This window comes from Lampris incognitus, chromosome 13, assembly GCF_029633865.1.
Source record: "Lampris incognitus isolate fLamInc1 chromosome 13, fLamInc1.hap2, whole genome shotgun sequence".
In the NCBI taxonomy this organism is placed as follows: domain Eukaryota; kingdom Metazoa; phylum Chordata; class Actinopteri; order Lampriformes; family Lampridae; genus Lampris; species Lampris incognitus.
In genome coordinates, this window is record NC_079223.1 from 36115739 (window position 1) to 36132221 (window position 16483).

The window sequence follows — 16483 nt, forward strand, 5'->3', positions numbered from 1 at the left end:
CTAATGCCCACCCATGCCAGCTGACAGAAGACCAACTATCTCCAGCTCGAAATGATTTACCAACGGAACTAACAATTGGATGACAGTTTTATCATGAGTACGTTGTATTGCCACATTCATACAGTGGGTGCATACAGTTTCGGTTGAACCCAGTGGGAATCGTGGCCCTGACTCAGAGTACCGGGGATACCAATACAAACTCTAGTACAGGCCACTTCAGATTCAGAAAGTTGAGCTGGCCAGCGGCAGCATGGCTCAGACTCTTTGTGGGGGGTCTGTAATAGGGTAATGCATAGCATGCTAACACATGTGACTGAAAATTTGTGTCCTCAGACGACCATAATGTTTTCAATAGGCGGTGTTTGTGTTATTCCTGACGTCTCGTGCTGCATCCCATTTCAATGGATTACTGCCTGCTCCTCTCCCTCAACCCCCACAGGGACTCTGTGTGTGTGTGTGTGTGTGTGTGTGTGTGTGTGTGTGTGTGTGTGTGTGTGTGTGTGTGTGTGTGTGTGTGTGTGTGTGTGTGTGTGTGTGTGCGTGTGTGTGTGATATGTGTGATATAAAGTGAGCTGAAGGCCTCAGCCACCTCAGACTCAGGCAGTCTCTCACGTCGTAATGAAGGCCAGATGCTGTAAGATCCTTAAAAGTCAACATGCTCCCTATCAGTATGTCAGGCCTTCATACACACACTTAACATCAACAATACATACATACACAGCTCATTCACTCTCAAGTCATGTGTCTCACACACTATCTCACTCGCCTACTCACTTCGTTCTTGCTTGCTTTCTTTCTCTTTACCAAACCTCTCTCATTTCACCCAGGGCAGGAAAAATGTGGGCCTCCGCCACCATGGCAACGGAGCCAAACAGAGCGAAAAGCTGAAAGTCTGTAACTGCTACAAGTTGGTTGTAAAAGAGAAAGGAGGCGGGGGAGGCGGGGAGGAGGGGGAGGACAGCAGAAGACATGGCGCCAATTACTGTTGTACTACAGGCGAAGTTCTTTGTAGGAGCCTGATATCCCTCTGTGTTAGTACACCGTCGGAAAACCTGGTTTAAGTAAGAAAACCGCCCCGCGCATCAAAACGCGGCACGTTCGTTCGGTGCAGGGATGTAAACCGAAGCGTTAGCTCACCAGAAACGGCACGAAAAACAAGTACGTCTTCACCCGGGCTATGGGTGAAGTTGAGTGTGTTTTTGTATTTGTGTATATTGTCTCTATTTGTGTATATTGTCTCTATTTGTGTATATTGCCATGCATGTGCACGCACGCGCACACACACACACACACAACCACACACACACTCGATCCTAAAGCCTTAGAGCATGTGGGGGAAGGTGACAGGGAGGGACGAGTCAGACAGACAGTCATTGTGTTGGAATGGAGGCGCAGTGTAGCCTCGGGGCTCTTGGCGAAACATTAAAGGAGCTCTCTCGTTTTACAGCGGAGTTGGTTGACCTTGTAACAATACAACTTTCTTGCCTGTTTGAGGTTTTATTGTGGAGCTTCACTGAATAGATGCGTGACAAACAAACAGGAGACCAAATTAGGTATGGTTTGATTGCCCCGGCTCTATTATATATGATGCCGGGGTCTGTGTGTTCGCCTGTGCTGCTGCTGGCTCGTGTGTGTACCATGCCTGTGCTTGTGTGTCTGTGCATTCGTCAGCAGGTGCTGAAGAGGATTATTGTGACTCACATAGTGCTGTTGATTTTCACTGTTTTGTTCTAACTCCTTCCAAACACTCGGCTCAATGGCCCACCCAGGCGCGAATATACATCGGTGTAAGGGTTATACTGGTCCCAGCAAGATCTCCTCTCTTCGCCATGCTCGTCTCTGTCTCCCTCTCTTCAGATACTTAGATTTCCAAGTATCTCCCCACTCAAATACCCTGGTTTGACTCAATAACTTTCATTTTAGGGTGTCAGCATAATCATACTGGAGCTCACCCAGGAGTTATATAGAGAAAAAGTCACACACGTGTGGGGTTTTTTTTTTTTTTTATAGATACATTTACCAGGTATTAGTATCAGGATAAGTATCCTCCAGAAAACGTATCCTTATTACTCTGACAACGATACTTCTGCCTGAGGCGGTATGGAGGCTGCTGTGATCTGACAGATTTACACAGTCCACCTGTTTCTTTCTCCTGCATGCTGGCATCAGCGCTGGTTAGTCACGCGACGGCGTTTCAGCAAGAGAAAGGGCTGATGGAAATCTAGATGTGTAGACCAGCGAGGAGGGCGTCGTAGGAAAGGGGGATGGGAAGGAGCAGGATGGCAAGCAGGGGAGCATCGGTGAAAGGAAGGAGGGGAGGAAAAGGATAGCGGTGCAAATAAGCGAGGCCAAGAATGGAGGTTGAGAGGGTAGGAAGGAGGGATGGGCGAGATAGCTCCAATGAGTCATATGGGCAGCAACAGGTCACTACCCCCTATCACTTTACAGGGGCAACGATGAGCCGGTCATTACCAAGCCCACGCGATAGCTAGACATCTTCTCCCCCTCGGGCTGTTATTTTTGTCCCATTACAGGGAGAAGTCATCACTCTGCAAATTCGGCCTTTGTCAGAAAGCTACGGTGAAGATATCCCCGGCTTCCTGACCTTTATTGTTTGAAGATGGGGAAAGAACCAGACAGGTGGACGCAAGATGGCAGAAGGTCTTTTACAAAGAAAAATACGACATGTGTAAGCTGTTTGGTATCTGGTTGTAGAGAGGCTAGCTCGACTCAAATGGGGAAAGAGGTTTGATTATCCTCCCATGAGATCCTGAGATGCTCCAACCCCTGTGTCTGTGTGCTCACCAAATACTGACCAAACAGGATTAGACGCCTGGTTTTCCCAGGGGCCGAGGACTCCACTGAGCCTCTAATTGGAAGGCAGGATGCTGGAATAACTCCAGCGTTTCCTTTACCTCCTCACCTCTTCACTTCATTTTGTCGCTCTCTTGCGCTCCTCTTTCTCCTGCCATCCTGAGCCGCGTAGCGTCTCCAGAAATCCTTGGCGGTGATGTGTGACTGCGAGGGGCGAGCCACTGCTGCGGAATAATGGGCTTCCTCCCCTGGGTAATGCTGGCTTTATTAACAGATTTATGGTAACAGGATTAAACCCCCATCACTGAATCCATTTCTGCATCTGTGTAGAGAGCTACCTGGGAACCCCTTTCTGCTGTCGGTGAAGCTCTCCTCCATCCCGGGCCCCTCTTACACCATGTGGAGGTTGTGCCCTGTCAGTCTCCAGGTCTCCCTTGTTCTTTTTAAGAAAGCTGTTGTTTGACTTTAAAGCAACATTGTTGTTTTCGTCTGGCTTACTGGCACCTTCGGTCATACTGGTATTGCAGTGGTGTTCGACCAGTCTAATTCCCAGAAACCAATTCCAAATAAAAGCGATGCTGTTCAGGTGCTGTTGCGTTGTGCTCCCCCACCCCACCCCCCCAAAAAAACATGATAAAACATTGTTGAAGGGTGTATGTATTAATATTTTTGTATATGCTGGTAGAGATCTTATGAGCTTTGTCTGCCGTGCAGTATTTGCCTGTAAGCCACAGCGACTTTGCTTCTTCTTCAAACTTGCTGCTACCTGCCTTGCTCCTCAACATCTGGCTGCTGTGGTGAAGATGTCAGATGTTAGGTGCTCTCTCATTTTTCCCAGGAAAGCTCTCTACCCACAGTTACCATGGAAAAGAGTAATTGCAAAAGCATATATACGATTTGAATATTTGTGGATTAGCTCCTAAACATGCTAGCAATAGACAGTATGAAAAAGGACGTGTGTTCACATGTACATCTCCAGAGTCCAGGCTTTGAGGCTACATTATGGACGTTCAGCGTCGCATAACAATTTTGATTTGGCACATTGCCCTCAGGTTAACCCCATGATATTTCAGCACTACTGGAGTCTATTTTTGATGATCAAATGAAATCACCGCTGAAAGCAATGCCTCGCAGAGGACTTAATCCATGTGATTTTTAGGCAGTTGAGACTTGCATCTATTTTTAGAGATGATGACTGTTTTTTCGCTGCCTCTCTTCTGTGCTGCTGTCAGTAGGGGAGGATGTGTGTGATGAGGTAAGTGGAGGGGGCGGCGAGGGTAGAGAAGAGGGATGGAAGTGTTTTCACTTTGTCGGAGGAATGCAGCCAAGGAGTGGGAGGGTGGCGGGAGACGAGGAGCGCCGGGGTTGAGAACTTCAATAACATTAAGAAATAACTGCTGAGCAACATCAGAGGGAAATTAGCTTTCAGGATTTGTTGCCTGAGTAGCCAGGACAAAACCAGACCCCTGGAGGTCAGGGGATGTGTGAGGCGCTGCGGTCAGACCAGCTCCGCTTCACTCCCACCGGGGTCACGGGGTCAGGCTTTAGGGGTGGTCATGGTCGACGATTTCAGAGGGTCCCTAATTCTATTATCCTTGACTAGGAGGGCCTTGTCTCTGCTGGGCATGAAGAGGAGGTGGGGATGACTGGATTAAGGGTGGAAGGAGGTTGGGTGGGGGAAATAATCAAACTCAAGCACATACCGTTCATATCTTTATCTCCTCAACTTCAACAGTCTGTTCTCTCTCTTGCTGCCTGTCTCCGTCTCATACTCCCTCTCATGCCTTCTCCTATAAACTCAAGCACACATAAACACACAAGCAGTCGTCTTCATTGACATGTGCAGTAATCTGTCGTACCACTCTGCTCATTCATCGTTAGCTATTCATCAAACATCCATGCAACTCCTACATTCTTTCTCTCAATGCCCATCTACCCCCTTCTTGCTCCCTTAACCCCAAAATCCATCAATGTTCCACCTATTCCTTTTCCATTGTGTTGTAATTACTCTCTTCTTCATTCTAGGTATGCAAATACACACACACATGCAAGTATCAGAGAAAGTCAATGTAGATATTTCAAAATAAATGTCCTATATTGAATATTAAATAGTGCAAAAAAACTTTCTTCGATGTCTCCTCCTCTTTCTGTCACTCTCTCCCTCTTTCTTGGCATTCATTCCTCACCCTCCTCACGTCACACTGATTGCGTTCGACATTGACTGGATGTGTGGACTTTCTGTGTGTATAAAGAGGGCCCAATATGCACACTGCGTTGTGTGTTTGTGTGTGTGCATCTCTGCACTTGTGCACACTTACTGGTGTGCACAGTGAGAGTGTGACTGAGTGTGTGTGAGTAGGATTGTTAGACCTGGCAGACTGTCTGCAGTCATAGCTGGCATGGATTATTCCACTTGGCCAGACAGATTTGAGCTTGGCACGGCAGGCTGTGTATATGCGTCCCCTCGCTGTCCCCCAGGCAACTAGCACTGATAACACTAGCTGGAAATGGGATGCTTAATCTCCAGCCACTCATTGTGTGAGATTAATAATGTGCTTAAATTTTGAACCCCCTTGAAATGGAGGAGAACTCCAGTGGATGTGCACAAAACCATTACCGGTTTCTTTGTGGGGGATTTGTATTTTTGTCATGTGTGCTTCTCACTTGTGCATCTTATTGCCGTATGAGAAGAAAATTCATCAAGTGAAGAGGTGAATGGTTTTCAGCATAACAGAAATAAAACCACGTATAACTCTCTCTTTATAAAAGATCGCATTGGGAAAATAAGCCAAATCACTACACAGCTGCGAATATAGATGATTGTGACTATTTTCTCTCCTGTGTGTTGTTGATGTCTTTATTCTATCCATCAGCTCTCTCTCTCTCTCTCTCTCTCTCTCTCTCTTTCTGTCTGGTGATTGTTCTTGGTAATCAAGACATGATATTCTGTTGCTTTTCTACTACTGCAGATATAAAGGCATAAAGAAACAGCTTGTGTGCAACTCTTCACAGAGTATTTGTTAAAATAACACATAAATAATTCAAAATTTCCATTTTCAATTTTTGCCTGATCCACTGTATCTCCCTCTGTCTTTCTCATATCAGAGTGTGTGGTGTATGTGACATCAGGGCACCATGGCTCTGGTTCAGGCCTTGCCTGTGTCCGTGACTGACCACCCAAACACCAGTCTCGAAGTCCAGCAGTGCCGGCCCCTCTCGACCCACTCCCCCCCACGACCCTGCTCCGGCCCTTGTGGGCCCTGTGGCTCTGGGAGCACTATGGGCTCCGTCAGCAGTCTCATATCAGGCCGGACTTACCAAGAGAGACACTGCCGGGCCGCCAGTGAGTTTACCACCAAACCTCGACGTTCGACGCCAGCCACCAGCTGCTTCAGGCTGCAGGATAACACGCTCCGCAGTGGCAGCTCCCTGGAACAGCTGCTGGTGTTAAGCAACCAAACCCTGCCCCAGCAACAAGTACAACAGCAACAGTTACAGTTACAGCAACAACAACAGCAACAGCTACAACAACAACAACAGCAAAAGCCCCAGGGACAGGCTCTGCCACCGCCGCTGCCCACCAAGAAGCATCCCCGGCCAGGTAACTCCGCTGGGGCAGGTGGGGGTGGGACTGTTGGTGTTGCAGGAATTGGCGGGACAAATGGGAACTATGGCTATGTCAGTGATGAGGTGGTGGTGGGAGACTGGAATGACAACTTGGTGCTGGTGCCGGGGAGCCCCTGCAGTGACTCCGAGGATACGAGGGACAACAGGGCCCTGAATGGAAATATCGGAGGACCACCTCCCAAACTCATCCCAGTATCTGGACAACTAGAGAAGGTGAGTGTAGTGGATTTGAGGAGATCAGTCCCCCAGAATAGGTTTGTCAACCTTGCTACCATTTTGACTTGATGGCCAACTTTGGTGCTGCACCAAAAGAATTTCTGGGTGGCATTTTTCCCATAGATGGCCCATAGAAAAGAAATGTTTCTAGAACTGTTAACAGGAACCTTGAGTGGCATACAAGATCAAAAACTACTCTTCATATCATGAATTTTCAAACCATGAAGGCCGATTATTTGTAAAACTTAGTCAGAGCCCAGCCCAGAATTTTTTTTCTGGACTCTGATCATTTTTTTCATGCTTGATGTCATCTTAAGAGTATGAGTCCACATAGGAGCGAATGCAAAATGTGTAAGATTGGCTTGAACCAGTCTGAGCCCATGTACACGCTACCACCAAACATGTGACAACAGACACAAAAAAAAACTGCATATGTGCTACGGGTCACATATATGGAAGTGAAAAGGAAGTGTCGGCGTATGCACCAGGTGAGAGAGTTATGCTGAAATGAATTGGCAGCCATTTTCCATCCTGATCAGATAATACATCCACGGAGAGGATATTGTAAGGGGGTTGCAATGCAGGACAAGCTATGTCATGAGCAACTTCTACATACTGCTTCCCTACTACTTCTAATGTACTCACTACACCATACTGGTGATACGGGGACTTGATTACCCTGCAGCCAGAAGACTTGAGTTCAAGCACTGGTTTTCTTGTGTCCTTGCACATGACACTGCATATACCCACCAGCTCCAGATGCTGACTCTGCTGTTTGACCTTCGTTTGGACAGGCAAGCAGGAACAGAATTTACCTACAATAATAATAATCTATCACATCACCTATTATAATATTATCATTAGTATTGATATGATACTAGGTTTCCTTTAGTTATTACAACCTTAGCTTATACGATGGGTAACGCTGTAGTATGTCTAACAGTGTTGATGAGGATTACCTGATCTGCTATTCAACTGTTAAATTCTAATTACACAGTTAAGCAGACGTGTGCATTTCTTATGCATGTGCTGACATGTTTTGAGACAGATTGGCTTAGCTGTCTAATTGGCCATGTCTTTTCATTGATTGAGAGGGGAAGCCTAATCACTGATCTGACAAAGCCGGAGATACATCATTTAGCAGTCACTCACCTTGCAGGCTCCTCATCATCAGTGTCAGAGCTCACTTGCATTCAGTGACATAGTCAATGAGCCCTGGGGTTGATCGTTAAGAAAACCACTCAGTTGCCGGTTTGAATCCCCGTGTTGCCTCTGGCTTGGTCAGGCGTCCCCACAGACACAATTGGTCATGTCTGCGGGTGGGAAGCTGGATGTGGGTGTGTGTCCTGGTGGCTGCACTAGCGCCTCCTCTGGTTGGTCGGGGTGCCTGTTCGGGGGGGGGGGGGTAGCGTGATCCTCCCATGTGCTACATCCCCCTGGTGAAACTCCTCACTGTCAGGTGAAAAAAAAGCAGCTGGCAACTCCACATGTATCGGAGGAGGCATGTGGTAGTCTGCAGCCCTCCCCGGATCAGCAGATGGGGTGGAGCAGCGACCAAGATGGCTTGGAAGAGTGGGGTAATTGGCCGGATATGATTAGGGAGAATAGGGGAGGGGGGGGGAACCACTCAGAATGTGGGTGGCTTACCCATGTGTTTTCTGATTTTGGATTCTAAATCGGATATGAAATGATTGAATACACGGATAGGCTCTCACTCTTTCTGTCTTTTTCCTGCCATCGCCTCTCTCATCGCTTCTTCTCTTCTCTCTCTTGTCCTCTCTGTCCTCTACCTCCTCCTCTCAAACCTCTCCGAGCGTTTGCGGGTTTGCCCATTTCTGTCTCTTTTTTGCTTTTGTTCTCTGTCATTCATTCTCATACACTCTCGAACTGAGTTGGGAGGAAAATTATTAAGAAAACGGTTTAATGAAACCCATGAATATCAATTAAATGAATTTAAACTAATCAGGGCCTGAGGGGTGACCTTCCATCCTGTCACTGTCCCTCCTTTAATGAGTTTCACCCAGCCGTTACTAATAAGAACTGCTCAGCTGTTATCAATTACTGAAGCAATCTTTTATTTCTTCACTTTCAGAATATGGAGAAAGTGCTGATTCGCCCCACAGCATTTAAACCTGTGGTTCCCAAAAACCGCCACTCTGTGCAGTACCTATCTCCACGGCCAGGGGGCAGCAGCCTGTCAGAGAGCCAGGGCAGCCTAAACCTCCTGCTGCCCCTTGGAGGATCCAATAGCACCAACGGGACAAATGGCAATGGAGGAAACTCTGGTTCTGTCTCTGAAGGGAAGCGTAACTCTTACAGCGGGGGTCGCAACGCTCGTAGTAGCCAGTCTTGCTCCATGTCGGACTCGGGGAGAAACTCCCTGTCTAGTCTCCCTACCCACAGCAGCACAGGTTACAGCCTGGCCCCCAGCGAGGGCTCCAGCTCTGGGTCTGGCTCCGGGGGCCTTGGGGTTCAACTGGAGCCTGGACCAGGCCTTGGCCGGGCAACTTCTGGTGGAAGTGGGAGTCATGGTCACACTAACTCGGACAGTGGACGTTCGTCATCCAGCAAGAGCTCTGGCTCTGGGTCGCTGAGCGGGCGTGGACAGCCCCTGTCAGACAGCGGCTCCTGTGGGCACTCCCCACCTCCAGTGGAGGGCTATGAGGCGGTGGTGAGGGAACTGGAGGAGAAACTGAGGGAGAGAGATTTGGAGCTGCAGCAGCTCCGGGAAAACTTGGATGAGAATGAGGCTGCCATCTGCCAGGTGAGGTGCTACACAGAATTTACCAGCTAGCCATATAAACGAATACAACAATAATGATATGATTACTTGCTGTTGCTATTGTTGACATCACTGTAATCGGCGGTCGATTTTGGGAAAGATTTTCAAGGGATATGGTGGAGAACAGTAAGAACAACTATCCTGGTGGTGGTGGGGGGGGTCGCTCCAAAAACCCACAGTCATCTTTTAAATTAGTTTTAGGCATATATAGTCTTAAAGATGTACTATGTAGTGTTTGGCCACTAGTAGCACTACTGAGCAAAGTGAGTCCCTGTAGCATAACAAAAACACTAACATCACGCGAGCTTCCAAGCCAAAATCCGGATATAAACACTGTAGTCTTCTAAATATGAAAATTAAGATTTCCAAACTTCATTGAAGGTAATAACAAAAGTTATTACCTTCAAAGGTCATAGTCAGTGGTGTAACAACAAACCATACGTCTGCATGGGTTAAATTATGAATGTAAACAAATCTGTGTTTGTGTACATGGTATACTGCAGTTCAGCTTTAACCATTAAAGATTTTCTTCCACCAAGTGTATTTAAAAACAATTTGAGAGCGCAGAAAAAAAAAATCAATCCTCTGGCCTTGTGGATTAGTTTTGTGATTAGATTCCCCTTTTGTTTATACTATAATAGCATATATTTTATGTAATTCTTTACTCATTACACTTTTGACTGTGTTGAGAATTCATTCCATTACAATATTCATTCACTACAGAATGCACTGTCATTGCTACACTCGCCTACACTGCCCAAAAGAAAAGGCTTGCTAATATTATCCTTGTTTCAAAAGGTCAAGTCGGAGATGACTTGGCACAAGTTAAGTTAGCAGTAGCCTAACTGAGCTTTCACCCTTTTGTCTGAAAGGTGTATGAGGAGAAGCAGCGGCGCTGTGAAAGGGAGATGGAGGAGCTGAGGCAGAGCTGTTCGACCAAGATGAAGCAGGCCTCTCAGAAGGCCCAGAGGGCTCAGCAGGTGCTGCAGCTGCAGGTACGCTTGTTGTGAATGTATTTGAACATGGACATTTATGCAGACCAGTAGCATGAAAATAATACGCTGTTCAGTAAAGGAATTGACGAGTCCTAAAGCTCTACATGTCTACTGGGGAAAAAAGATGAAGCTGAAGTTTATCTAAAGTCATCCTAAAGGCAAGGCCCAATCTGTGATTTATTAGATAAGGTAATTGGGGTATATTTATTGATTGGAAAATAAGCAAATCTGAGGCCATGGTTCTCTACTGGAAACTGGTGGATTGCTCCCTCCGGGTTGGGGATGAGTTGTTGCCTCAAGTGAAGGAGTTCAAGTATCTCAGGGTCTTGTTCACGAGTGAGGGTAGGATGGAGCAGGAGATTGACAGGCGGATTGGTGCAACATAAGCAGTAATGTGGACGTTGTACCAGATCATTGTGGCGAAGGTGGATCTGAGCCAGAAGGCAAAGCTCTCAATTTACCAGTCAGTCTTCGTTCCAACCCTCACCTATGGTCATGAGCTTTGGGTACTGACCGAAAGAGTGAGATCACGGACACAAGCAGCTGAAATGAGTTTCCTTCATAGGGTGTCTGGGCTCAACCTTAGAGATAGGGTGAGGCACTCGGACATCCGGAGGGAGCTCGGAGTAGAGCCGCTGCTCCTTCTCGTCAAAAGGAGCCAGTTGAGGTAGTTCGGGCATCTGATTAGCATGCCTCCTGGGCGCCTTCCTTTGGAGGTTTACTGGGCACGGCCAACTGGGAGGAGACCCCGGGGAAGACCCAGAACTTGCTGGAGGGACTACATGTCCAATCTGGCCTGGGAACGCTTTGGGATCCCCCAGGAGGAGCTGGAGGGCGTTGCTGGGGAGAGGGACATCTGTCGTTCCCTACTTAGCTTGCTGCCACCACGACCTGACCCCAGAAAAGCGCCTGATGATGAATGAATGAAAATAAGCATCTTGTGTCTTTTCCAACTGATCTTAATTGGAAATATGGGCCTGTTTTCTTCATTCCATTTATCCAGCATTACAGCATCGGAAAACATGAGAAAGTCAGATTTAGTTGTCATTGAATGCTACTCCTTGTATTAAGAGACCTGTCAATCAGTTTGGGAGTGATAGCATGTTCCAATGCTGTATTTTGTATTTTAGTAGCAGAGCTACCCTTTTGTTCACATTTGAATGAGGGATTATACCTTTAATCATTCTGTGATTTTTCTATTCACTTTAGCCATGCTATTTTATGTTTCGATTAATGTTTGTATCGTCAATCAGATGAGAAAACATGTGTCACTTCTTTTTTGAATGATGTGTATCATATTTTAGAATGAAACTCCTCAACAAATTAAATTTAATGGGAACACGTTTTTTTCTGAATCGAGCAGACAGAGATCCATACGGCACAAATTAATTATTGTGATGTCATACTCCTAAATGTCATCTGATCCTCCACCTCTATGTCCAATTCTAGACCCATCTGCCTGTCTGTCTATCCAGCTACCTATCTATATGAATTTCATGTGTACAGTAAATGCATTTCTCCGTGTTTCCTCAGGTGTTTCAGCTGCAACAAGAGAAGAAGAAGCTTCAGGAGGACTTCTCGTCTCTGCTGCAGGACAGGGAGAGCCTGGAGAGAAGGTGTGCCAACATCCAGAGGGAGCAGACCCAGCTGGGGCCACGCCTGGAGGAGACTAAGTGGGAGGTGGGTCAGAGGCATATCAGGACCAAATCGTGTATACTGTACTTTGCTGCCGACCATTTTTGAAATCATACCGTTGTTTCTTTTTTAGATTTTTGAATGTGTTTTTCCCCACCTTCCAGGGAGCCATTGGTTTCATTCCTCTCAGTACGGTATCAAAGTCAACTTGCATCATTGTTGTATAGTAAACACAGATTGTTTTGAAAAGCCTTCCAGGTGGTGCCTTCCAGTACTGGTGTGAGTCTCCGACATCCAATATTTGAGAGTTGGTTGCTGAACAACATTGCATTCGCAAGCTATGTTTTCATAAAATCAAATCCGGAAGATAAACAATAAGCAACCATCAATTTCATGAAAATGATAACATGAACCTGGTAGCTTCTTATGTGAAAAAGGGTTCTGTTCAGCAGCCGACTCTCAATTCTCGATTGTCGAAGCTTCCCTGCATCACCCAGAAGACTTTTCAAAACAATCTGTGCTTTCAACTACGACACCACACAATGATAACGTAACTTCGGCAAAAAAAATAGCATCAACACAGTTTTCACCATGACAGACTGCCTATCTCCAGCAAATTTCAAGTCTCTGCAGACTGATTTCCATAAAGTACTGGAATGAATTGAAACCAAAGGCACCCTGGAAGGTAGAAAAAATGCATCCAAAAAAATTCTAAAAAGGAAAAAAAACAGTGGTTAGCTTTGGAAATGGTTGGCAATAATATAAGAGTATATGCAATTTGTAGTAAATGGGCTAAAACATGCAAAACCACTGGTATGTCCCTTTTAAGGATTTCATGATTTATCACGAAGGAACCACCAGAAAATTTTAGTTGTAATGCCCGATTTTGCTCAGTGTAAAGCACAGGAAGGGTTTGTTTTCATATGTTTTTATTCCTGTCTCTGGTTCGCTCTTCTCAGGTGTGTCAAAAGTCGGGAGAGATCTCCCTGTTGAAGCAGCAGCTTAAGGAGATGCAGTCAGAGTTGAGTCAGAAGGCCGGTGACATTGTGGTTTTGAAAGCCCAGCTCAGAGAGACCCGCTCCGAGCTGCAAACTAGCCAGGCCCGATCCCAGGAGGCCCAGGCCGCCATGCGGACTCGCTCCCTGGAGCTGGAGGTCTGTGAGAATGAACTCCAGAGACGCAAGAGTGAAGCTGAGCTGCTCCGGGAGAAAGTGGGCCGTTTGGAGGAGGAGTCGGCCCGACTCCGTGATGCCCTGGGCAATTTAAATGGACCTCTGTTACCTGGAATTCAGTGCTCAAATATCAAGGGCCAGTGTATGACCCTCTCTCTCCAACCGGGTCGAGGTTTGCCTGGTAGGGGGGGTCCCAGCCCCTCCATGTACCGAGATGGAGAAGAGACCCGTCTGGCCTGGGGAGGGGAGAGTGATGAGGCCAAGGCACAGAGGCAGAATGCTGAAACGGTGCTGGCACTCAGGCAGCAGGTATATATATATATATATATATATATTATTTTTATTTTTTTAAAAATTTTTTTGCTGCTCTTCAACCAGTTAGGAAAGATTAAAAACAATGATGTGTCATTTCTAAGATTCCCAGAAACTACCTCGGCTATCAGGGGAGCTCACTTTTTATGGCTGTGCCTCAGACAGAACTACGACGAACTACGACGAACTACGACGAACTACGTACACTTGCAACCATGATGCAAGTGTACGTATATGGACTTGCACTATATCAACAGATCTGTGCCTCAGAGACAAATATCAAAACAAACATCACGTATGATTCAACAGGGCCAAATAGAGAATTGTCAAGTTATCTAGAGAAATTTGCTTCAGTTTCTGCCCAAACTTGAAAAAGGCCTTAGCCAACCACAGGGAATATATGGCACAACTCAAACAGCCATTTCTTTAGTCTTCTTTTGTGTTTTATTGAACGATTTTCAACTGTCAAGCTTTCTGATGATTATGTTATTAGGTTAAAAACCTTTACAATACAAAGGGGGGGGGCAATGCTGCCATTACTGCTAATTCCATTCTAAATGTACAAAAAATAAAGCTCCTTTTAACCTTTTACTTAATCATTCTTTTAAGGGGTATGAACCAAATGACTCTCTCATATTCTACATCTTTTACCAAACTGAGTCAATCTATAATCATACATACGTACTTAATTGCACATAATATGGCTAACCTCAAGCTGACTGTGAATTACACATGAGATAAACTACACAAGGCAATCTGAGCGATTAGCTAAGCGTTTTAACATTAGCCTAATAACAGCAATGCTAACCAGTGATGAATTCTAACGGCAACAAAGGAATAATTAGCCCACCAGTGGCATCCCTGTAGACAGCCAGCAAGACGAAGCTCCCCCCGCTCCAATTTCGGTTACTACTTTTGACTGCTCCTGTTAGGGGTCACCACAGCGGATCATCCGTTTCCATTTCTTCCTGTCTTCTGCATCTTCCTCTGTCACACCAGCCACCTGCATGTCTTCCCTCACCACATCCATAAACCTCCTCTTTGGCCTTCCTCTTTCCCTCTTCCCTGGCAGCTCCCTACTCCAATTTCGGTTTAATTCCGACTATTTGGTTCTCAACTGGCACGCATCCGCAGCTCACGCCGCACTCTCTCCGTCTCTCCCGTCACGAGCTCCTTTTTTTCTTCTTCGTCAACGATTTTTTTTCTTTCTTGTACGGGGCGTCCGAGTGGCGTGGTAGTCTAGTTCATTTCCTACCAACACGGGGATCGCTGAATCGAATCCCCGTGTTACCGCCGGCTTGGTCAGGGGTCTCTACAGACACAATTGGTTGTGCCTGCATTGTGTCTGCGGATGGGAAGCCAGATGTGGGTGTGTGTCCTGGTCGCTGCACTAACGCCTCCTCTGGTCAGTCGGGGTGCCTGTTCGGGGGGGAGGGGGAACTGGGGGGAATAGCATGATCCTCCCATGTGCTATGTCCCCCTGGTGAAACTCCTCACTGTCAGGTGAAAAGTGGCTGGCAACTCCACATGTATCAGAGGAGAAATGTGGTAGTCCGCAGCCCTCCCCGGATAGGCAGAGTGGGTGGAGCAGTGACCGAGATGGCTTGGAAGAGTGGGGTAATTGGCCAGATACAATTGGAGAGAACAATGGGGAGGGGGACAAAAACAAAGACGGTTTTTTGTTCTTCTTCGTGACCTATGCGTGAGAACCATTAAACTCAACTTCCTTCAGTGTCAAAATAAAAGCTGCCATTCATTTAGGATCTGCATGGCAGCACAAGAATAGACCACAATAATCTCCCAGCAAATAAGAAATGTGTTGGTCTAATGTAAAAGGCCACACATTCCATCCATCCATTATCCAAACCGCTTATCCTGCTCAGGGTCATGGGGATTCTGGAGCCTATCCCAGCAGTCATTGGGCGGCAGGCTGGGAGACACCCTGGACAGGCCGCCAGGCCATCACAGGGCTGATAAACAGGCTGATGACAGGGTGATAAATACATAATTAACAATATAGAAAATTCTTCTCTATAGAAATGCACATAGCAAAATTATGGCAAAAAGAATTTGGTACATAATACTGACTAATACCAATGGAGACGCAATCGTAATCCCCCAAATTATGTTTTCAGGGAAGCTCCTGTCTTTCAGTGTGGAGCCAAGCTCCCCATGGGTCCCTCTCGGTTTGCACCCTGAAGATTCCGTCTTTTCTTGTTTCCCCAGGTGGAGCGGCTTAGGGCTGAGCTGATTTACGAGAGGAGAAGCAATGAGGATCAGCTGTCAGGGTTTGAAGAAGAGAGGCGAGTGTGGCAAGAAGAGAAGGAGAAGGTGAGCAGTGGGGAGGAAGAAAATTCTTTTTTTCCATTTTTCAGTCATTTCTAGTTTATTATTCATCCAACAATTCTGCTCAGAGCAGTCAGTGTTTAAAACAAAACACAGTTCAAAGTCATACGTTTATATCCTTCCCTAGGTTATCCGGTACCAGAAGCAGCTGCAGCAGAACTACATCCAGATGTACCGGCGCAACCGGGACTTGGAGCGAGTCATGAGGGAACTTAGTCTGGAGCTGGAGAACAGAGATGTAGAAGACTACGAGGTCCATAGCGGCAGCAACGACATCCACTTTGAGGAAATCACTGCCACTGAGATCTGAAAAAACACTCACTCACTCACACAGACACACACATTTATATATGTGTGTGTGTATATGCACACAGAAATATGGACAGATGCTTCTAAATAGACTACCAGCACTCGCAAAGGATTCCGTTGCACAAGAGGTTGTAAACCAAACACACAACTCCTGGGAAAAATACTGCACTCTCTTCCAAAAGCTTTACCTGGACCACTGAACAAGCACTCATCACTGTTTATAGAAGCTATCTGCAATCTGAAAGGTGCATTCCTACCTTTCATTGAGGTAGTTG

General features: G+C 46.4%; 1 protein-coding gene across 5 annotated transcripts in view; it reads left to right on the forward strand.

Moving 5' to 3' along the window:
• The window catches only part of lzts2a (leucine zipper, putative tumor suppressor 2a), a 60210-nt gene extending 43996 nt beyond the window's left edge, over window positions 1–16214 (forward strand). For all 5 annotated transcript variants that reach the window (XM_056291355.1, XM_056291358.1, XM_056291356.1 and 2 more), the window contains 7 exons: window positions 5920–6654; window positions 8750–9421; window positions 10312–10434; window positions 11968–12114; window positions 13029–13550; window positions 15780–15884; window positions 16027–16214. In XM_056291355.1, the coding sequence (XP_056147330.1) occupies window positions 5950–6654; window positions 8750–9421; window positions 10312–10434; window positions 11968–12114; window positions 13029–13550; window positions 15780–15884; window positions 16027–16209 (2457 nt within the window). In that variant the 5' untranslated portion in view covers window positions 5920–5949 and the 3' untranslated portion in view covers window positions 16210–16214. The remainder of the gene's footprint in view (window positions 1–5919; window positions 6655–8749; window positions 9422–10311; window positions 10435–11967; window positions 12115–13028; window positions 13551–15779; window positions 15885–16026) is intronic.
• The last annotated feature ends 269 nt before the right edge of the window (window positions 16215–16483 follow it).